The 23,123-nt window shown below is 45.3% G+C and overlaps 2 protein-coding genes across 2 annotated transcripts in view; both read right to left on the bottom strand.

The window, feature by feature from the left end:
- Positions 1-17,409, bottom strand: part of LOC143807255 (zinc finger BED domain-containing protein 6-like) — a 34,729-nt gene extending 17,320 nt beyond the window's left edge. Inside the window, exons 1-2 of the mRNA XM_077288602.1 lie at positions 15,434-17,409; positions 1,921-2,764 (exon numbers count right to left, since the gene is read on the bottom strand). Of these exons, the coding sequence (XP_077144717.1) occupies positions 15,717-17,129 (1,413 nt within the window). The 5' untranslated portion in view covers positions 17,130-17,409 and the 3' untranslated portion in view covers positions 1,921-2,764; positions 15,434-15,716. The remainder of the gene's footprint in view (positions 1-1,920; positions 2,765-15,433) is intronic.
- Positions 1-23,123, bottom strand: part of CDH13 (cadherin 13) — a 916,091-nt gene that overhangs the window by 99,219 nt on the left and 793,749 nt on the right. The window lies entirely within an intron of this gene.

Below are 23,123 nucleotides of genomic sequence, written 5' to 3'. Positions count from 1 at the left end.
TTCTAATAGGCCCAAAAGGATTTCCTGGGCCAGATGACATTAAAAATAGTACTTAGGTAAACAGGTGGTGTAGCTTGCTTCATGGGTGGGGTACGCTGCTGAGTAGCACTAAATTCTACTAGGCCCAAAAGGATTTCCCGGGCTAGATGCCGTTACAAAATAGTAGTTAGGTAAACAGGCGGTGTTAGCTTTCTTCATGGGTGGGGTATGCTGCTGAGTAGCACTAAATTCTACTAGGTCCAAAAGGATTTCCCAGGCTAAATGCCGTTACAAATTAGTAGTTAGGTAAACAGGCGGTGTAGCTTGCTTCATGGGTGAAGTAGGCTGCTGAGTACCACCAAATTTTACTAGGCCCAAAAGGATTTCCTGGGCTAGATGCCATTACAAAATAGTACTTAGGTAAACAGGCGGTGGGTGGCTGGGCTACTCTGCTGACTAGCAGACACTGAAGCTTTGGAGCAGACCTCTGAATCCCAGGATATAGTATGAGTAAACAACTCTGCAGACGACCCCACCCACCTGGAATTGACGATGGCAACGTCATGTAAAACTCAGCAAGGGGACTAAATAAAAGAGTTTCAAAAAATTCGGCCACAGACACCACTTAAGTGGCATCAATTTCGCCAGAGTTTTTTAAAACGGTTGGTGAGGTGATTTTCAAAAATCATCAAGCTTTTAGTCTCCCCAAGATGACACAGGGGTAGAAAAGTCCTTGTGGATCCAGGATTTGTTCATCTTGATGAACGTTAGTCTGTCTACATTGTCACTGGACAGCCGCGTGCGCTTATCTGTCAGCACACCACCAGCAGCGCTGAACACACGTTCAGAGAGAACGCTGGCTGCGGGGCACGACAAGATCTCCAAGTGAGTGGCAAGCTCAGGCCATTTTTCAAGATTGAAAGACCAAAATGAGCAAGGGTCCAGTTCCACAGTCATGGCATCGAAGTTAACTTGGAGATACTCTTGTACCATCCCCTCTAGGCGTTGGCTGTGCGTCAGACTTCTTGTCTCCTGTGGCCTTGCAAAGTATGGTCTAAAAAAATCTTGAAACGATTGGAAAAAATTGCTGTTACCACCAGATACGATGTTACTGTTATGGTTAGAGTGATGACTCGATAGTCCAACGGTTGGCAAGTTAGAACTCAGAGATTGACTACATGCACCACCGGTGTTTTGTGGAAAAGCAGATGTTAGATTCTGTAACAGTCTCTGCTGATACTCCTGCATGCGTGAATCCCTTTCTAGGGCAGGAATTATTTCGACAAATTTGCTTTTGTACCGGGGATCTAAGAGTGTGGCAACCCAGTAGTCGGCATTACTTCGGATTCTGACAATCCGAGGGTCATGTTGCAGGTAGTGCAGCAAGAAGGCACTCATGTGTCTTGCGCATCCAGGAGGACCAAGTCCTTGTTGTCTTGGTGGTGGCGAGGTGAGAATCATGCTTCCTTCGTCTGCCCTCTCCCTGCACCTTCCTCAACAGTTTGGCTGCTACCATGCGCCCTCGGTAATCCCTTTCCCTAAGCCTCCAATGCCAGCCGCCTTGGTGCTGCCAACCTTCTTGACCTTGGAGATATGATCCCTTCCGCATACAACTCCTCCTGTTCCTCCTCCTCCTCTTGTTCCACCACCTGACTCCGGACACTGTGTAAGGTGTGCTCCAGCATGTAAGGGTATGTGCACACGTCCGGATTTCTTGCAGAAATTTCCTGAAGAAAACCAGAAATTTTCTGCAAGAAATCCGCATTTTTTTTTTTGCGTTTTTTTCCGTTTTTTTGCGTTTTTTTTAGCATTCTGCAAGCGTAATTAGCTTGCAGAATGCTAAAGTTTTCCAAGCGATCTGTAGCATCACTTGGAAAACTGACTGACAGGTTGGTCACACTTATCAAACATACTGTTTGACAAGTGTGAGCAACTTTTTACTATAGATGCAGCTTATGCAGCATCTATAGTAAAAGATAGAATGTTTAAAAATAATAAAAAAATTAAAAAAATGCTTATACTCACCTGCAGACCTCAGCGGCGTCCGTTCCGTATAGCTGGTGTGTGTGCGCAGGACGTTCCATGGCGTCGCGGTCACGTGAGCGGTCACATGACCGGTCTCGACCAATCACAGGACCGTGACGTCATCGCAGGTCCTTCACCGCACACCAGCTACAGGAACCGAAGCGGCAGCATGCACCTGAGAGGCGGGAAGACATCGAAGGTGAGTATATCACTATTTTTTATTTAAATTCTTTTTTTTTTACCACTTATATGGTGCCCAGTCCGTGGAGGAGAGTCTCCTCTCCTCCACCCTGGGTACCAACCGCACATAATCTGCTTACTTCCCGCATGGTGTGCACAGCCCCGTGCGGGAAGTAAGCAGATCAATGGACTCCTAGGTGTGCGGAATCCCCGCAATTCCGCATTTTTAATGAACATGTTGCTTTTTTTTCCGCGATGCGATTTTTTCGCGGAAAAAATCGCAACATTTGCACAAAAAATGCGGAATACACTGTAAATAATAGGAGGCATAGGTTAGCGGTTTTTTTTGCGTTTTTATCACGTTTTTATAGCGAAAAAACGCAAAAAAAACGCAAAAAATCCTGAACGTGTGCACATGGCCTTAATCACCGGAATGGTCATGCTGATAATGGCATCATCAGCATCTTCGTTGCTATTTCAAAACTGTGCAGAAGGGTGCATAGGTCCCTGATCTGAGACCACTCTTGCAGTGTGATTTGCCCCACCTCTTGATCTCGTTGGCCCAGGCTATACATCATAACTAGAGTTGAGCGACTTTCATTTTTTTAAGATCGAGTCGGGTTTTGTGAAACCCGATTTTGTCCAGAGTCGAGTCGAGTGCAGTCGGCCGATTATCGCTAAAAGTCGGGGATCGACCGAAACACGAAACCCAATGCAAGTCAATGGGGAAGCATAGTCGGCAGTGAGTGGAGGCCAGGAAAACACCTACAGTGCCCATTTTAATGCCAAAAACATCCATTCTTGTTTCTGAAGCTTGTCAATCTTAATTAACTTTATAATAATAGTTGGGCATTGGAAATTGGGGGTCATTTGGCAAAAGTTGTGGGGGGTAGGGCTCGTTCAAGGTTTTAGTGGGCCCAGGAAACGTGAACTACGTCACGGCAGTGGAGCAGTGAGAGGTAAGTATGTAAAGTTTGCAAGTGCTGTGATCCTAAGCAAGCAGCCAGGGCCCACTCGTTGGCACTGGCACTGGCACAGGGCCCCTCAAAGTACGGCGGTGTGTTTGCATGGCGGGGGCGCCTCCCACCAGCAGCGACACTTTTGCGTACTCTGAGGGGCCCTGTGCCAGTGACGTCGCCAACGAGTATGCCCCCCCACCTGATGAAGGAACCTGCACTTTCATCTGCACCTTCCTCTTTGTCCCTGTGTAAGGTGGTATAACATGCGGGAAGGGGAACCTTACTTTCAGCAGGGTCAGATTCTGGTTGTGTAGAGTATAAGGGGAATGTAGTGGTCTAGGTCAATGTACCAGCAGACTCATCTAGCAGTGGCTGGGCAATGGGCAGGATGAGGAGGAAACAGATATAGGGCCAAAGAATAAAGTAGGCTAAATGCAGTTCAAAATTGGTAACAGGACTAAACAGGCGGCATTGCTTTGTTCAGTGGAGTAGCAAACCCAAGAGCAGCAGACACTGTTTCAAGGGCCTAACCACACTAGTAGGCCAAATGCAGTTTAATATCTGATAGTATAGGGCGAAAGCCAGAATGTGGAAGCTCAGCTTTGTTCAGTTGAGGACAACACCAGGGAGGGGCAGACACCTTTAGTAGGCCGCAACAGCCAATTTTTTAAAAAAACAGCAGTTAATAAGAGGCAGAAGGTAGAAGCTCAGCTTTATTCAGTTGAGGACAACACCAGGCAGGGACAGACCCCTTTAGTAGGCCGGAACAGCCAATTGCATTTTTAAAAATGGTAATTTGGAACAGAAGGTTGAAGCTCAGCTTTATTCAGTTGAGGACAACACCAGGCAGGGACAGACACCTTTAGTAGGCCGGAACAGCCAATTGCATTTTTAAAAATGGTAATTTGGAACAGAAGGTTGAAGCTCAGCTTTATTCAGTTGAGGACAACACCAGGCAGGGGCAGACAGACACCTTTAGTAGGCCGGAACAGCCAATTGCATTTTTAAAAATGGTAATTTGGAACAGAAGGTTGAAGCTCAGCTTTATTCAGTTGAGGACAACACCAGGCAGGGACAGACCCCTTTAGTAGGTGGGAACAGCCAATTGCATTTTTAAAAATGGTAATTTGGAACAGAAGGTTGAAGCTCAGCTTTATTCAGTTGAGGACAACACCAGGCAGGGGCAGACAGACCCCTTTAGTAGGCCGGAACAGCCAATTGCATTTTTAAAAATGGTAATTTGGAACAGAAGGTTGAAGCTCAGCTTTATTCAGTTGAGGACAACACCAGGCATGGACAGACCCCTTTAGTAGGCCGGAACAGCCAATTGCATTTTTAAAAATGGTAATTTGGAACAGAAGGTTGAAGCTCAGCTTTATTCAGTTGAGGACAACACCAGGCAGGGACAGACCCCTTTAGTAGGCCGGAACAGCCAATTGCATTTTTAAAAATGGTAATTTGGAACAGAAGGTTGAAGCTCAGCTTTATTCAGTTGAGGACAACACCAGGCAGGGGCAGACAGACACCTTTAGTAGGCCGGAACAGCCAATTGCATTTTTAAAAATGGTAATTTGGAACAGAAGGTTGAAGCACAGCTTTATTCAGTTGCAGCTTCTTGGCAATAATATAAAGAAGACGAGACAGGACAACACTCGTTGGATGCCATATCTGTGTTTTCACTGGTAAAAAAACTGTCAGTTAACTACTTGTAGGAGAAAGTTTTTGTAGCTGGAGGCCACTTTTTGTATTGTACCAGTTTTTTGTTGTATGTTTGGAACTGAAGGTTGAAGCTCAGCTTTATTCAGTTGAGGACAACACCAGGCAGGGACAGACCCCTTTAGTAGGCCGGAACAGCCAATTGCATTTTTAAAAATGGTAATTTGGAACAGAAGGTTGAAGCTCAGCTTTATTCAGTTGAGGACAACACCAGGCAGGGGCAGACAGACACCTTTAGTAGGCCGGAACAGCCAATTGCATTTTTAAAAATGGTAATTTGGAACAGAAGGTTGAAGCACAGCTTTATTCAGTTGCAGCTTCTTGGCAATAATATAAAGAAGACGAGACAGGACAACACTCGTTGGATGCCATATCTGTGTTTTCACTGGTAAAAAAACTGTCAGTTAACTACTTGTAGGAGAAAGTTTTTGTAGCTGGAGGCCACTTTTTGTATTGTACCAGTTTTTTGTTGTATGTTTGGAACTGAAGGTTGAAGCTCAGCTTTATTCAGTTGAGGACAACACCAGGCAGGGGCAGACAGACACCTTTAGTAGGCCGGAACAGCCAATTGCATTTTTAAAAATGGCAATTTGGAACAGAAGGTTGAAGCTCAGCTTTATTCAGTTGAGGACAACACCAGGCAGGGGCAGACAGACACCTTTAGTAGGCCGGAACAGCCAATTGCATTTTTAAAAATGGTAATTTGGAACAGAAGGTTGAAGCACAGCTTTATTCAGTTGCAGCTTCTTGGCAATAATATAAAGAAGACGAGACAGGACAACACTCGTTGGATGCCATATCTGTGTTTTCACTGGTAAAAAAACTGTCAGTTAACTACTTGTAGGAGAAAGTTTTTGTAGCTGGAGGCCACTTTTTGTATTGTACCAGTTTTTTGTTGTATGTTTGGAACTGAAGGTTGAAGCTCAGCTTTATTCAGTTGAGGACAACACCAGGCAGGGGCAGACAGACACCTTTAGTAGGCCGGAACAGCCAATTGCATTTTTAAAAATGGTAATTTGGAACAGAAGGTAGAAGCTCAGCTTTATTCAGTTGAGGACAACTTGAATTAGGGACTGCAGACAGACTTTGCAGGCTGTCCCCTGTAGCATAAAGTTGTGGCATACATAATACATATAGGGAAAATCATACTAAATAATATATATAAATAGTGTACCCTCCTAGATATGTATGTCACGGACGTAATAGGGACAACTGTAACAACAGAAATCCTAAAACACCACAAGAACACAGTTATATCCCATAAAAAAATCACTTTTATTAATATACCTTTAAAAACAATATGTAGGCACAAAGGACAGGGTAGGGGAGGTGGAGAACTAAACCACAATACACTGTAAGCGTAGGGACCTGTGAAACCCCCCATAGCCGGTGTACCCAGCAGTACTCAATAGTAATAAGATAACAGCCCATGAAAATAAGAAGAATAGTAAATGAAATACAACAGGCGTGATATCAAGCACCTAACTAGGTGCAGACACAGTAATATAGGTACCGTACCTGGTGTGTGCACCAACTAGGGGGCCCAGGACCCTCCCCCAGGCTGTCCCCTGTGTGGACCATGCATCCAATACATTAACCCATTGAGCCACAAAGGACACGTAACCTTCCGTGGCCAGGCCTACAGGTCCATGTGTCTGTTGTCAGGTATACCTTTGGACTGACAAATTGACAGAATGCAAGGACAATGCGGTCTTTAACATGCAGGTGGAGGGGTGGGATGGCTTTTCTCGCAAAAGAATTGTCAACTGGGTAGCTCATAGCGTGGTATATCGTAGTTCATCCTGGCTTTATTAATATTAAATTAAATAAAAAAATAGGCTCTAGGCACTTTATAATTGGTTCCAGGGGAACACGGGCAGCAGTGGTCTGGTCAGTGGAGGCCTAGTGGAAGGAGGGACCGCAGACAGGCTTCAAAGGCCTAACATAATAAAATGGGCTGGCTGTAGGCACTTTATTATTGGTTCCAGGGGTACATGGGCAGCAGTGGTCTGGTCAGTGGAGGCCTAGTGGAAGGAGGGACCGCAGACAGGCTTCAAAGGCCTAACATAATAAAATGGGCTGGCTGTAGGCACTTTATTATTGGTTCCAGGGGTACACGGGCAACAGTGGTCTGGTCAGTGGAGGCCTAGTGGAAGGAGGGACCGCAGACAGGCTTCGAAGGCCTAACATAATAAAAAGGGCTGGCTGTAGGCACTTTATAATTGGTTCCAGGGGTACACGGGCAGCAGTGGTCTGGTCAACGGAGGCCGATTGTAATGAGTGTCTGCCAGTTAGTAGTCCAAAACAACAACTAAATGTGAATGTCTCGCATTAAAACAAAACAAAAACACTAAAGGGTGCAATCATTAGGTTCAGGGGTGGGATCCTCTGCGTTGTTTCAGACCTACTAATTTTGCGCAAAGTATTTACTGTGGTAAATAGAGGACACTGCCCCTGACTATGTTAAGTACCATCATACATGTCAACACAATGGTATTGTCAGTGGCAGGTATGGAAGGATGTCAGCGCATAGACTTAACATTGGTGGAAGTGTGAGAGATAACTGTGGAAGTGGTAGAGCAATGTTTGACCTGGGGGTGGGTGAACTCTCTTGTGGCCGGCGTTACAGGCCCAAGGCCCCTCATGTTACAACAGTGTGTCTGACGTTGGGTGGCCACCACCACCGCCAGAGACACTTTATTGTACTATGAGGAACCCAGTAGCAATGCCGTCGACCAAAAGCGAGTACACCCACCTCTTCAGACAAACAGCAGTCTCACGGGTGCTTGCGCCAAGTCGCGATACCACGGCCCCGTGTGGGGAGTTTGGCCATTTAGGGAGGTGTAAACATGTCGTATGCTGGACAATCAGCTGCAGTAAATTAGACATTAGAAAAGTAATTCACAGTAGTCCACAGGCAAGAGCTTTTCATTGGAAAGCTAGGTGTTGGCCGGGCAAGGTGGGGCAAAAGATTTCGAAATCCAGTTGTGGTTCATTTTAATGAATGTTAGATCGTCAACATTTTGGGTAGCCAGACGAGTCCTTTTTTCGGTTAATATTGAACCTGCAGCACTGAATACTCTTTCTGATAGGACACTTGCTGCCGGGCAAGCAAGCTCCTGCAATGCATATTCTGCCAATTCTGGCCAGGTGTCTAATTTTGATGCCCAGTAATCAAATGGGAATGACGGTTGAGGGAGAACATCGATAAGGGATGAAAAATAGTTAGTAACCATACTGCACAAATGTTGTCTCCTGTCACTTTCAATTGATGCAGCAGTACCTGTCCTGTCTGCGGTCATAGCAAAATCACTCCACAACCTGGTCAGAAAACCCCTCTGTCCAACGCCACTTCTGATGTGTGCACCCCTAACACTCCTAGTCTGCTGCCCCCTTGAGCTCGTGTGAGAACGATCACGTGCGCTGTGTGCTGGGAATGCCTGAAGCAAACGGTCAACAAGAGTTGATTGTTTGGTTGCTAATATTAGTTCCAAGTTCTCATGTGGCATAATATTTTGCAATTTGCCTTTATAGCGTGGATCAAGGAGGCAGGCCAACCAGTAATCGTCATCGTTCATCATTTTTGTAATGCGTGTGTCCCTTTTTAGGATACGTAAGGCATAATCCGCCATGTGGGCCAAAGTTCCAGTTGTCAAATCTCCGGTTGTGATTGGGTGAGGGGCAGTTGCAGGCAAATCTACGTCACTTGTGTCCCTCAAAAAACCAGAACCCGGCCTTGACACGCAACCAATTTCCAGTGCCCCCGGGAAAGGTTCCGCATTAAAAATATACTCATCCCCATCATCCTCCTCGTCCTCCACCTCCTCTTCGCCCGCTACCTCGTCCTGTACACTGCCCTGACCAGACAATGGCTGACTGTCATCAAGGCTTTCCTCTTCCTCTGGTGCAGACGCCTGCTCCTTTATGTGCGTCAAACTTTGCATCAGCAGACGCATTAGGGGGATGCTCATGCTTATTACGGCGTTGTCTGCACTAACCAGCCGTGTGCATTCCTCAAAACACTGAAGGACTTGACACATGTCTTGTATCTTCGACCACTGCACACCTGACAACTCCATGTCTGCCATCCTACTGCCTGCCAGTGTATGTGTATCCTCCCACAAAAACATAACAGCCCGCCTCTGTTGGCACAGTCTCTGAAGCATGTGCAGTGTTGAGTTCCACCTTGTTGCAACGTCTATGATTAGGCGATGCTGGGGAAGGTTCAAAGACCGCTGATAGTTCTGCATACGGCTGGCGTGTACAGGCGAACGTAGGATATGTGAGCAAAGTCCACGCACTTTGAGGAGCAGGTCGGAGAACCCAGGATAAGTTTTCAATAAGCACTGCACCACCAGGTTTAAGGTGTGAGCCAGGCAAGGAATGTGTTTCAGTTGGGAAAGGGAGATGGCAGCCATGAAATTCCTTCCGTTATCACTAACTACCTTGCCTGCCTCAAGATCTACTGTGCCCAGCCACAACTGTGTTTCTTGTTGCAAGAACTTGGACAGAACTTCCGCGGTGTGTCTGTTGTCGCCCAAACACTTCATAGCCAATACAGCCTGCTGACGCTTGCCAGTAGCTGGCCCATAATGGGACAACTGGTGTGCAACAGTGTCATCTGCCGATGGAGTGGTTGGCCGACTGCGGTCTGTGGAAGAGCTGTAGCTTCTGCAGGACGACGAGGAGGAGGAGGAGGAGGGGGTGCGAACGCCTACAGTCAACTGTTTCCTAGACCGTGGGCTAGGCACAACTGTCCCTAAATTGATGTCCCCTGTGGACCCTGCATCCACCACATTCACCCAGTGTGCCGTGATGGACACATAACGTCCCTGGCCATGCCTACTGGTCCATGCATCTGTAGTCAGGTGCACCTTTGTACTCACAGATTGCCTGAGTGCATGGACGATGCGCTGTTTAACATGCTGGTGCAGGGCTGGGATGGCTTTTCTGGAAAAAAAGTGTCGACTGGGTAGCTCGTATCGTGGTTCAGCGTACTCCATTAGGGCTTTGAAAGCTTCGCTTTCAACTAACCGGTAGGGCATCATCTCTAACGAGATTAGTCTAGCTATGTGGGCGTTAAAAGCCTGTGTACGCGGATGCGAGGATAAGTACTTCCCTTTTCTAACCAGAGTCTCATGTAGTGTGAGCTGAACTGGAGAGATGGAGATCGTGGAACTTGCGGGTGTGCCGGTGGACATGGCAGACTGAGAGACGGTTGGAGACGGTATTGTTTCCGCCGGTGCCCTAGATGCAATATTTCCTCCTACAAAACTGGTGATTCCCTGACCCTGACTGCTTTTGGCTGTCAAAGAAACCTGCACAGATACTGCCGGTGGTGCGGAAAATGGTGGCCTTACAGTGACGGAAGGGATGTTGCGTTGATGACTAGCTTCATTGGCCGAGGGTGCTACAACCTTAAGGGACGTTTGGTAGTTAGTCCAGGCTTGAAAATGCATGGTGGTTAAGTGTCTATGCATGCAACTAGTATTGAGACTTTTCAGATTCTGACCTCTGCTTAAGCTAGTTGAACATTTTTGACAGATGACTTTGCGCTGATCAATTGGATGTTGTTTAAAAAAATGCCAGACTGCACTCTTCCTAGCATCGGATCCCTTTTCAGGGATTGCAGACTGAGCTTTAACCGGATGGCAACGCTGTGCTCCAACAGGTTTTGGCTTTGACACGCGTTTTGGGCCAGATAGGGGCCCGGCAGATGGAACCTGTTGCGATGTTGATGCCTGCTGCGGCCCCTCCTCCACCTCCGCTTCTGAACTACTGCTGCCTGCACCCTGTTCCCCCAATGGCTGCCAATCGGGGTCAACAACCGGGTCATCTATTACCTCCTCTTCGAGCTCGTGTGCAACTTCGTCTGTGTCACTGTGTCGGTCTGTGGTATAGCGTTCGTGGCGGGGCAACATAGTCTCATCAGGGTCTGATTGTGGATCTGTACCCTGAGAGGGCAATGTGGTGGTCTGAGTCAAAGGAGCAGCATAGTACTCTGGCTGTGGCTGTGCATCAGTGCACTCCATGTCAGATTCTACTTGTAATGGGCATGGCCTGTTAAGTGTTTCACTTTCTAAGCCAGGGACGGTATGTGTAAAGAGCTCCATGGAGTGACCCATTGTGTCGCCTGCTGCATCCTTCTCTCTTGTTGTAGTTTTTGCTGAGGAGGACAAGGAAGCGACTTGTCCCTGACCGTGAACATCCACAAGCGACGCGCTGCTTTTACATTTACCAGTTTCAGAAGAGGAGGCAAAAGAGCTAGAGGCTGAGTCTGCAATGTAAGCCAAAACTTGCTGTTGCTGCTCCGGCTTTAAAAGCGTTTTTCCTACTCCCAGAAAAGAGAGCGTTCGAGGCCTTGTGTAGCCAGACGACGAAACTGGCTCCACAGCTCCAGACTTAGGTGGAATATTTTTATCCCCACGACCACCTGATGCTCCACTACCACTACCATCATTACCAGCTGACAATGAACGCCCACGGCCACGACCTCTTGCACCAGACTTCCTCATTGTTTTAAAAAATTAACCAAAGTAACTTTATTTGTTGCTGTCAAACAACTTACACGGTGAGCTATAACTTCAGTATGATTTCTATATCCCTTAACAGGTTGGTGAGACCACAAGGAAAATCAGGCACAATGTTACACACTCTGTTTTCTGTGGCACAAAATCACAGAGATGACACACACGCAGGACTGTCACTCAAGCACTAATGTCAATATTATTCTCCCACCTAATTTTTTTTTTTTTTTCTCAGGGAGACTTTAGAAACCAAATAAGATAAAATGTTGTTTTCAGGGACAATTTAGAAACCAAATACTAATAAAAAAAAAATAAAATAAAAAAATAAACAGGCTTTCTATGGCCCACTGAATGAGAGAGAGAGAGGTGGCACACCCAGGAGTCAAGACTGGCACACAAGCTGAAAGGGCAATATTACTCTCCCACTGTTTTTTTATGTATTTTTTTTTTTCAGGGAGACTTTAGAAACCAAATAATATTAAAAAAAGGAAAAAAAATAAATAGGCTTTCTATGGCCCACTGAATGAGAGAGAGAGAGGTGGCACACCCAGGAGTCAAGACTGGCACACAAGCTGAAAGGGCAATATTACTCTCCCACTGTTTTTTATGTATTTTTTTTTTTCAGGGAGACTTTAGAAACCCAATAATATTAAAAAAAAACAAAAAAATAAATAGGCTTTTTATGGCCCACTGAATGAGAGATGCCACACACGCAGGACTGTCACTCAAGCACAAATGTCAATATTAATCTCACACGTTTTTTTTTTTTTTTCTCAGGGAGACTTTAGAAACCAAATAAGATCAAATGATTTCTTTCAGGGACAATTTAGAAACCAAATACTAAAAAAATAAAAAGACTTTCTAGGGCCCACTGAGTGAGAGATAGCACACACAGGAGTCAGGAGTGGCACACAAGCCCTGAGGCCAATATTAATCTCCCACTGATTGATGTTTTATTTTTTTTTCTGGTAGATTTTAGAACCCAAATCAAGCAAAAAAATAAATAGGCTTTCTATGGCCCACTGAGTGAGAGATGGCACACACAGGAGTCAGGAGTCAGGAGTGGCACACAAGCCCTGAGGCCAATATTAATCTCCCACTGATTGATGTTTTATTTTTTTTTCTGGTAGATTTTAGAACCCAAATCAAGCAAAAAAATAAATAGGCTTTCTATGGCCCACTGAGTGAGAGATGGCACACACAGAAGTCAGGAGTCAGGAGTGGCACACAAGCCCTGAGGCCAATATTAATCTCCCACTGATTGATGTTTTATTTTTTTTTCTGGTAGATTTTAGAACCCAAATCAAGCAAAAAAATAAATAGGCTTTCTATGGCCCACTGAGTGAGAGATGGCACACACAGGAGTCAGGAGTGGCACACAAGCCCTGAGGCCAATATTTTTCTCCCACTGATTGATGTAGTGATTTTTTTAAAGGTAGATTTTAGAACCCAAATCAAGCAAAAAAATAAATAGGCTTTCTATGGCCCACAATTTGAGAGAGAGAGGTGGCACACCCAGGAGTCAAGATTGGCACACAAGCTGAAAGGGCAATATTAATCTCCCACTGTTTTTTTAAATTTTTTTTTTTTGTTTCAGGGAGACTTTAGAAACCAAATAATAAAAAAACAAAAAATAATAAGCTTTCTATGGCCCACTGAGTGAGAGATGGCACACACAGGAGTCAGGAGTGGCACACAAGCTGAAAGGGCAATATTACTCTCCCACTGTTTTTTTATGGTTTTTTTTTTTTTTTTCAGGGAGACTTTAGAAACCCAATAATATAAAAAAAAATAAAAAATAAATAGGCTTTCTATGGCCCACTGAATGAGAGAGAGAGAGAGGTGGCACACCCAGGAGTCAAGACTGGCACACAAGCTGAAAGGGCAATATTACTCTCCCACTGTTTTTTTATGTATTTTTTTTTTTTTTCAAAATGACTTTAGAAACCCAATAATATTAAAAATAATAATAATAATAATAATAAATATGCTTTCTATGGCCCACTGAATGAGAGAGAGAGAGGTGGCACACCCAGGAGTCAAGACTGGCACACAAGCTGAAAGGGCAATATTACTCTCCCACTGTTTTTTTATGTATTTTTTTTTTTCAGGGAGACTTTAGAAACCCAATAATATTAAAAAAAAATAAAAAATAAATAGGCTTTCTATGGCCCACTGAATGAGAGAGAGAGAGAGAGAGGTAGCACACCCAGGAGTCAAGACTGGCACACAAGCTGAAAGGGCAATATTACTCTCCCACTGTTTTTTTATGTTTTTTTTTTTTTTTTTCAGGGAGACTTTAGAAACCCAATAATATAAAAAAAAATAAAAAATAAATAGGCTTTCTATGGCCCACTGAATGAGAGAGAGAGAGAGGTGGCACACCCAGGAGTCAAGACTGGCACACAAGCTGAAAGGGCAATATTACTCTCCCACTGTTTTTTTATGTATTTTTTTTTTTTTTTCAAAATGACTTTAGAAACCCAATAATATTAAAAAAAAAAATAATAATAATAATAAATATGCTTTCTATGGCCCACTGAATGAGAGAGAGAGAGGTGGCACACCCAGGAGTCAAGACTGGCACACAAGCTGAAAGGGCAATATTACTCTCCCACTGTTTTTTTATGTATTTTTTTTTTTCAGGGAGACTTTAGAAACCCAATAATATTAAAAAAAAATAAAAAATAAATAGGCTTTCTATGGCCCACTGAATGAGAGAGAGAGAGAGAGGTAGCACACCCAGGAGTCAAGACTGGCACACAAGCTGAAAGGGCAATATTACTCTCCCACTGTTTTTTTATGTTTTTTTTTTTTTCAGGGAGACTTTAGAAACCCAATAATATTAAAAAAAAAATAAAAAATAAATAGGCTTTCTATGGCCCACTGAATGAGAGAGAGAGAGGTGGCACACCCAGGAGTCAAGACTGGCACACAAGCTGAAAGGGCAATATTACTCTCCCACTGTTTTTTTATGTATTTTTTTTTTTTCAAAATGACTTTAGAAACCCAATAATATTTAAAAAAAAAATAATAATAATAATAAATATGCTTTCTATGGCCCACTGAATGAGAGAGAGAGAGGTGGCACACCCAGGAGTCAAGACTGGCACACAAGCTGAAAGGGCAATATTACTCTCCCACTGTTTTTTTATGTTTTTTTTTTTTTTTTCAGGGAGACTTTAGAAACCCAATAATATTAAAAAAAACAAAAAAATAAATAGGCTTTCTATGGCCCACTGAATGAGAGATGGCACACACAGGGATGGCACTGTAGCAGAAATGCCAATCTTAATCTCCCACAAAAAAAAAAAAAAAAAATGTCCTACAATTACTATCTCCCCTGCAGTAATCTCAGCCAGGTATGGCAGGCAGCAATAGGAGTGGACTGATGCACAAATTAAATAAAAAGTGTGGACAAACAAAAAAGATAGCTGTGCAGAAAGGAAGGAACAAGAGGATATGTGCTTTGAAAAAAGCAGTTGGTTTCCACAGTGGCGTACACACAGCAATACAGCTATCACGGAGCCTTCTAGGGCAGCCCAATGAGCTACAGCGCTGAGATAAAAAAAAAAAAAATAGCTTCCACTGTCCCTGCACACCGAAGGTGGTGTTGGACAGTGGAAATCGCTACAGCACAAGCGGTTTGGTGGTTAGTGGACCCTGCCTAACGCTCTCCCTGCTTCTGACGAAGCGGCAGCAACCTCTCCCTAAGCTCAGATCAGCAGCAGTAAGATGGCGGTCGGCGGGAACGCCCCTTTATAGCCCCTGTGACGCCGCAGACAGCAAGCCAATCACTGCAATGCCCTTCTCTAAGATGGTGGGGACCAGGACCTATGTCATCACGCTGCCCACACTCTGCGTTCACCTTCATTGGCTGAGAAATGGCGCTTTTTGCGTCATTGAAACGCGACTTTGGCGCGAAAGTCGCGTACCGCATGGCCGACAAGCACAGGGGTCGGATCGGGTTTCATGAGACGCCGACTTAGCCAAAAGTCGGCGACTTTTGAAAATGAACGACCCGTTTCGCTCAACCCTAATCATAACGTATTGCACCAGGGCTCATCGGTGCTGCCACAATCGCTGCAACATGTGCAGAGTTGAATTCCACCATGTGGGTACATCCCATTTTAGCCGGTGAACTGGCAGGCCCAACGACTTCTGTAGACATGCAAGTTGTCGAGCTGCGGGATGCGAACGGCGGAAGTGAGCACACAGCGACCCTGCCCTCTGCAGAAGCCCATCTAGTCCGGGATAGTGGGATAAAAATTGCTGGACAACCAGGTTCAAAACGTGAGCCATACAAGGCACGTGTGTGAGATTGCCCCGGCTAAGGGCCGCACCCAGGTTTGCAGCATTGTCGCACACAGCCTTCCCTGGCTGCAGGTTGAGTGGAGACAAACCATTGATGGAACTCGGTCTCCAGAGCTGACCACAACTCCTCAGCTGTGTGACTCACATTTCCCAGACATTTCAATGTAAACACTGCCTGATGCCGTTGAGCCCTGGTGACAGCATATTGAGGAGGTGTGCAGGATTCCTTCTGCGCAGTTACAACACGGGTGGCATTACCAGACAGGCTCTGGGTGCAGGTGGAGGACCGAGAGGAGTTTGAGGAGGCAGAAGCAGTGGAGGAACTTCTAGATGCAGAGGATCGACGAGAAACTTGTGGGGACGGCAAGACTTGGACAGCAGCCCCTTTTCCTGATGTCGCCGTAGTTACCCAGTGCCCAGTCACCGACATGTAACGCCCCTGTCCATGTCTACTTTTCCAAGTGTCTGTGGTGAAATGCACCCTGTCACACACAGAGTTTCTCAAGGATGCGGTGATGTTGTGTGCGACATGTTGGTGTAGCGCAGGCACAGCTTTCTTTGAAAAGTAGTGGCGACTGGGCATCTGGAACTGGGGAACTTTGACGGACATAAGGTCTCGAAAATCCTCTGTGTCCACCAGGCGGAAAGGCATCATTTCTTTAGCCAACAGCTTGCAGATGGAGAAATTCAACCTCTTAGCTTTGTCATGACTAGGAGGAAATGGTCTTTTACTTGTCCACATCTGAGGGACTGAGGGCAGGCTGCCGTGCTTAGACAAAGTTGAGTAGGGTGTCCCCGGCAAACTGCTGGTCTGTGAGGAAGGTGCAGGCGGAGATTTTATGTTGCCTTGATCAAAATGTGGTGTCGATGTCAGAGAGCGCTCAACACCAGCAGGTGTTTCCACTTGCAAATGTCCTGACGACCTGCCAATCACACTGGCTGTTGCGGGTAAAGAGGAGGAAGGTCTGCATCCAAAACCAAGTGCGACTGCTGTCCCCACAGTCACAGAGGATGAAGAGGACGCGGATGCACTTGATGGGGCAGATGGTGGTTGACCCGGCCCACTAGGCCGCATTGTAGCACAGTGAGCTTCCCACTGCAACTTATGCCTCATATCCATGTGATGGTTCATGCATGAAGTACTCAAGCTAGTGATTTTATTACTTCTACTGAGATTTTGTTGACAAATCTTACAGACAACATGAGTTGGGTCACCCTTTGCGATGTCAAAAAATGCCCAGGCTATGCAAGGCTTAGAGCCCGTGCGACCTGAAGAGCCACCACGACTTCTGGTCTGAGGCACAGTTGAGGTTGAGGATGCAGTTGATGACGTGCTTCCAGTACTCCGTCTCTGTCCAGGAAGGCGCACCGTTACCTCGTCGTCAGACTCGTCACTAGCATCCTCCTCCACCTCCTCTGCTGACCTCATGGACTGGCGGACTGGGGGTTAACAGTAAGTGGGGTCTACAACCTCGTCATCATCATCCTGTGTGTTCTCACACCCGTCATCCTCAGAGCCAACCTCTTCCTTCCCCGACCGAAAAGTCAAGTTTTCGTTCCAATCAGGTATCTCAGTCTCATCAACATCTTCCTCATTGTCTCCACCAACAGGAGATACAGTTTGGGAACGAGGGTCTACATTATGCTCAGAACCTTCTTCATCTGGGCCTGGATCCGACTCACAAAGATTCTGGGCATCAGTGCAGATCATTTCCTCGTCTGGATTCACAGAAGCTCTGGAGCAGACCTCTGATTCCCAGGCTATAGTATGCATAAACAGCTCTACAGACTCAACCATGTGTGTTACCCCATGCTCAGATGGGCAGCTAGAGACTTGGGAGCTGTGAGGAAGCAAGTGCGATTGGGGTGACAACTCTGAGGACTGGAGTAGTTGTGATGTTGAAGTTGACATGGAGGAGAGCCCACTTGAAGGAGCACTTGATATCCGTTCAAGCACCTGCTGTTTTTGTGCCTCATCTGGAATTTTTGGCGATGCTTGTAGCGATGGTCGTAAGAAAGGGATCATATCAGAGACATCTTACTTTGGCTGGAAGATGGTCTTTCTTCTGCAGATGTTACTGTTGCTTTACCACCTACCCCACGGACACAACCTTTTTTTCCCTTTCCAACACACCTATTCCCCTTTCCACGAGCAGCAGGACTTTTGCCACTTATTTAAGTGCTTAACTGATTGGCAACTCTGTATCTGTAGTTGTTGGCACAACAACCGATGGATGAAAACCGAGCAGAACTGAGTGGCCAAACTGTGGTACTAGGCCCAAAATTATTAACTGGATTAGTTGCAGTGAAAATTGAGATACACAGGCGGTATAGTTTGTTTCACAGGCGGGCTACTCTGCTGACGTGCAGACACTGCTCCTAGGCCCCAAACTGTTAACTGGATTAGATGCAGTGAAAATAGAGATACACAGGCGGTGTAGTTAGTTTCACAGGCAGGCTACTCTGCTGACGTGCAGACACTGCTCCTAGGCCCAAAACTATTAACTGGATTAGATGCAGTGAAAATAGAGATACACAGGCGGTGTAGTTAGTTTCACAGGCGGGCTACTCTGCTCACGTGCAGACACTGCTCCTAGGCCCAAAACTGTTAACTGGATTAGATGCAGTGAAAATAGAGATACACAGGTGGTGTAGTTAGTTTCACAGGCGGGCTACTCTGCTGACGTGCAGACACTGCTCCTAGGCCCCATACTATTAACTGGATTAGATGTAGTGAAAATTGAGATACACAGGCAGTATAGTTTGTTTCACAGGCGGGCTACTCTGCTGACGTGCAGACACTGCTCCTAGTCCCAAAACTATTAACTGGATTAGATGCAGTGAAAATAGAGATACACAGGCGGTGTAGTTAGTTTCACAGGCGGGCTACTCTGCTGACGTGCAGACACTGCTCCTAGGCCCAAAACTATTAACTGGATTAGATGCAGTGAAAATAGAGATACACAGGCGGTGTAGTTAGTTTCGCAAACGGGCTACTCTGCTGATGTGCAGACACTGCTCCTAGGCCCCAAACTGTTAACTGGATTAGATGCAGTGAAAATAGAGATACACAGGCGGTGTAGTTAGTTTCACAGGCGGGCTACTCTGCTGACGTGCAGACACTGCTCCTAGGCCCAAAACTATTAACTGGATTAGATGCAGTGAAAATAGAGATACACAGGCGGTGTAGTTAGTTTCACAGGCGGGCTACTCTGCTGACGTGCAGACACTGCTCCTAGGCCCAAAACTGTTAACTGGATTAGATAGTGAAAATAGAGATACACAGGTGGTGTAGTTAGTTTCACAGGCGGGCTACTCTGCTGACGTGCAGACACTGCTCCTAGGCCCAAAACTATTAAATGGATTAGATGCAGTGAAAATAGAGATACACAGGTGGTGTAGTTAGTTTCACAGGCGGGCTATTCTGCTGACGTGCAGACACTGCTCCTAGGCCCAAAACTGTTAACTGGATTAGATGAAGTGAAAATAGAGATACACAGGCGGTGTAGTTAGTTTCACAGGCGGGCTACTCTGCTGACGTGCAGACGCTGCTCCTAGGCCCAAAACTATTAACTGGATTAGATGCAGTGAAAATTGAGATACACAGGCGGTGTAGTTAGTTTCACAGGCTGGCTACTCTGCTGACGTGCAGACACTGCTCCTAGGCCCAAAACTATTAACTGGATTAGATGCAGTGAAAATAGAGATACACAGGCGGTGTAGTTAGTTTCACAGGCAGGCTACTCTGCTGACGTGCAGACACTGCTCCTAGGCCCAAAACTATTAACTGGATTAGATGCAGTGAAAATAGAGATACACAGGCGGTGTAGCTCGCTTCACAGGCGGGCTACTCTGCTGACGTGCAGACACTGCTCCTAGGCCCTAAACTATTAACTGGATTAGCTGCAGTGAAAATTGAGATACACAGGCGGTGTAGCTGGCTTCACAGGCGGGCTACTCGGATGACTATCAGACAATGCTACTAGCCCAGAAGGATTGGCTGAGCTAGATTACACCAAATGCTGTGACTAAAACTTGCACAGCACTGGCTCAGACCTGCCTGGCAAACAGTGCTATGAACTGCTCTCACCTACCCTGAAAAGGGCTGATATTACAACTAGTCCCAACTCCCTAAACCTATCTCTCTCTATCTAACTGCAAAGTCACTCGCAATTCACACTCTTATACTGTATAGCGCCCACAGCAGCAGCGGTGCCGTCTAACACTAAGCTGCAGCAGTGAGGAAATGGTGGCGACGGGGCAAATGGCTGGTTCTTATAGGGCAAGGACATGTGACATACACAGCCAATGACACATGCCCTTGCTTGTGTGCATCACATGCACATTGCTGTGTGTGTGTGCACTGCTGATAGGCTGAGAGACTGCACCGCCCCTCTGTAAATGCGGGAAAGAAAAAAAAATGGAGATCGGAGTTATTTCAGCACAGATCTATCCCCCGCCCACTATACACTGAAACAGTCTATTAACAATGATAAACAGTTTTAATGTGCAAATCAAGCTAGGCTTTTGGTGAACGAACAGTTATCGAACAGAAACTCGAACAGCTGAATTTTAAGCAAATTGTTCGGGTTCGTCGAACGACTCGAACACCGCCCAAAACAGCTTGAATTTGAGATTGGCGAACAGTTCGACTCAAACATCGCTCATCTCTATTAGTGAAGTTTCCCAAAATATTAAAAAAGGTATCACTCACAAATACAGTTGGATAGTTTAGAAATTTTCTAAACAGGGTTTTCACGTGTTATTTACTTTATTTTTTTTTTACTTTTGGGACCTATCAATTAGAAAGGTACCCAACTTTTGGGACCTAAAACTCTAGAGTGGACAAGAGACTTGTTCTTGGCTGAAAACATGGCCCCAATTGTTTCCGACTTTCCCACTCCTATAGATAGAGGTCAATTTGATGCAAAAACAAGGACTTGAACCTCTTCATTCTCATTAATAGTTTCAACATTTGAGCCCTCACCCATCATGTGAGCCATCCAGTCCCTGTAGTATAACCCTTCTAATACAATGAGGTGTCCATTGACTCTCATTGGACTTTGAGGTGATCAATAACCCCTAAAAATAAAATGAGTCATATCAATGTCTAAGAGTTACGGAGGACAAAAAACCCATATGCATCCAGTTCATGCATGGTAATTAATTGTAAAGACTGGTTGAATAAAGTCCAGGACGAGATGATTCATCTTTTTTAATAAAAAGCAGACTCCTCGTTCACCCTGGTGATGGACAGGCCATAAAACAGGGGCTGAAATTAAACCCGAATTAGATGGCTCTCCGGTACCTATACCGCCGGAGCGACATTTCCTCCAAATGACATAAAATCCATTTTATATTACAATAGAGGAATTACGGCTTCCTCTCGGCAAAGATAAAGATGTATTAAATTTTGCTGATAATGTTTAGAATAATTCCGTCTATTTTGACTGGATGGGACGTGACGCTTCCCCTATCACAATGAATGTCACTTATCCATACTTGTCATTAGTATTCATGAATTATCTGCGCTGATAAAAACGACAGACGATCCATCTCAGGAATATGACACAACATCGCTTTCGCCAAACCGCTATCAAAATGAAAGGGCCAAGTAGAGATGTAACGCAAGACCCGGCGGGTATCTGATCTGAGATCCGTGATTGAGCTGGCAAGCTTAGGTCAGAACTGATTCATTCTTCCAGGGCTATTGACATAATATTGTTAACAACAATGTGTCAAATGTCCAGTACCCTATGTGTCCTCTTTTTCATTATGCTCTCATGTAAGGACAGCGGCCATCATTGCATAAGTTAAGTCCCTTTTAAAACAGGTCATTGCAAACTGCATGGGGATGAGCGATTATTCGGTCCCTACATAGACTATTACGGTACTTGTTTGCTGAGAAAGATGTGCTGTCAAGACGATGATCTTTTACGATGCCGAAAAGAAGCAATTAGCAGATAAATGGCTGATTGTTGGGTAGAATTAAAGGGGTCTACCAGTCTAAACAAGATATTACCTATCCACTTTTGGATCAGTTTGGGTTCCAACATTGGGCCTCTGGCTGATTATGAAAACAAGGCACTTATGTCCCTCGCTTTTTCTGACTAATATAATCCAGCTAGAAGATGTTGAAAATGCAACAAGTCACACATGCACCTCTGAAGCACTGTTCGCAGTCACCTTTCAGCTTCAAAATTGCTACCAAGAACAGCTTGTCGCAAGCTACTCCATTTCCAAGAGCCCAGGGGTTGCCCTGTTTTTTTACCCTTTAACCACACTACAGGGATCTGGACTTACACAGTGGTCCTTGGGCAAGGACAACAGAGTCAACTACTGTTCAGTGGCACAAGCTGGCAAGAAGGATAGTCTGGTAGCCGAATCAAATCCAGGAGGTCACGTGAGGAACAGAGTCAGAACAAGCAGAGGTAGTCAAATGTCAAGCCAAAGTCAAAGACTGGGAAAAATTAGGACAAAACACAGGAGAACAGCACAGAGATATATACCAGGAAAGTAGAACTATTGACTGGCCGAGGGAACTGTCTCTCAGGGGTTTATATAGAACAGCCCACCCAGCAAACAGAAACCCAAAGTAACAAGATGAACCCCAGAGCTTCTGGACTAGCTAGAGCCACAAGTCCCGGAATAATATAGGTGTCAGGTATCACCTGCAACAAAGGTGCAGCCCAGCAGCTGAAGCAAAAACCAGCAAAGATGTTACAGCACCCTGCAGTTCCATCTAACACTACTCTGTTTGAACCATTTTGGAATATATTCAGTTTCCCAGACTTGAATGGTAACATGCACAACCTCAACACCTCTGGCCTGTGGTTTTGTAGGAAAGAACAGGTGGCAATCTGGGCACAAGAGTGCTCCGTTTTGGTAATTATTTTGCATCCTAGCTAGGAGACTCACACTAATCTGCTATAATGATCTTAGCCTGTAATACCCCATTTAAGCTCCGTGTACACATATGACTAGTTTGGCCAGAATGTGGCCATTAATTGCATGTTCAATGATTTGTATGACCAATTTATATTTCCTCTTAACCGGGCAATGCGCTGGATAAAATAGTCTATACTTAGCCGACGGCTGACCACATCTAGGTGTAAAAAACATTTCAAAGTGGGCGATCAACTTTCAGCAGACATAAGTTTGTCATTGGTCATCGCGAAAAGTTTTTCAAGTATAATTTAAAAAAAAAATGCTCAACAGAAAATAGTCAAAATTGGCAATTTGGGTTAAAATCTTTACTTGGTGTCATTCAAATGATACAAGAGGCTTCTGTGATTGTCGATGTCTTCCTAGCTCTGACCTCATATCTCTCATCTGCATTTTATAACATGAGGAAAATCCCCGTGAAAGCGCTCAATGTCATTTAGCCACATTTGGCGCGACGTCAATGAGTTATGGTTGATCT

Source organism: Ranitomeya variabilis, chromosome 2, assembly GCF_051348905.1.
Source record: "Ranitomeya variabilis isolate aRanVar5 chromosome 2, aRanVar5.hap1, whole genome shotgun sequence".
Classification (NCBI taxonomy): Eukaryota; Metazoa; Chordata; class Amphibia; order Anura; family Dendrobatidae; genus Ranitomeya; species Ranitomeya variabilis.
Note: the sequence above shows the minus strand (reverse complement) of the source record. Positions and strands in the feature narration are given on the sequence as shown.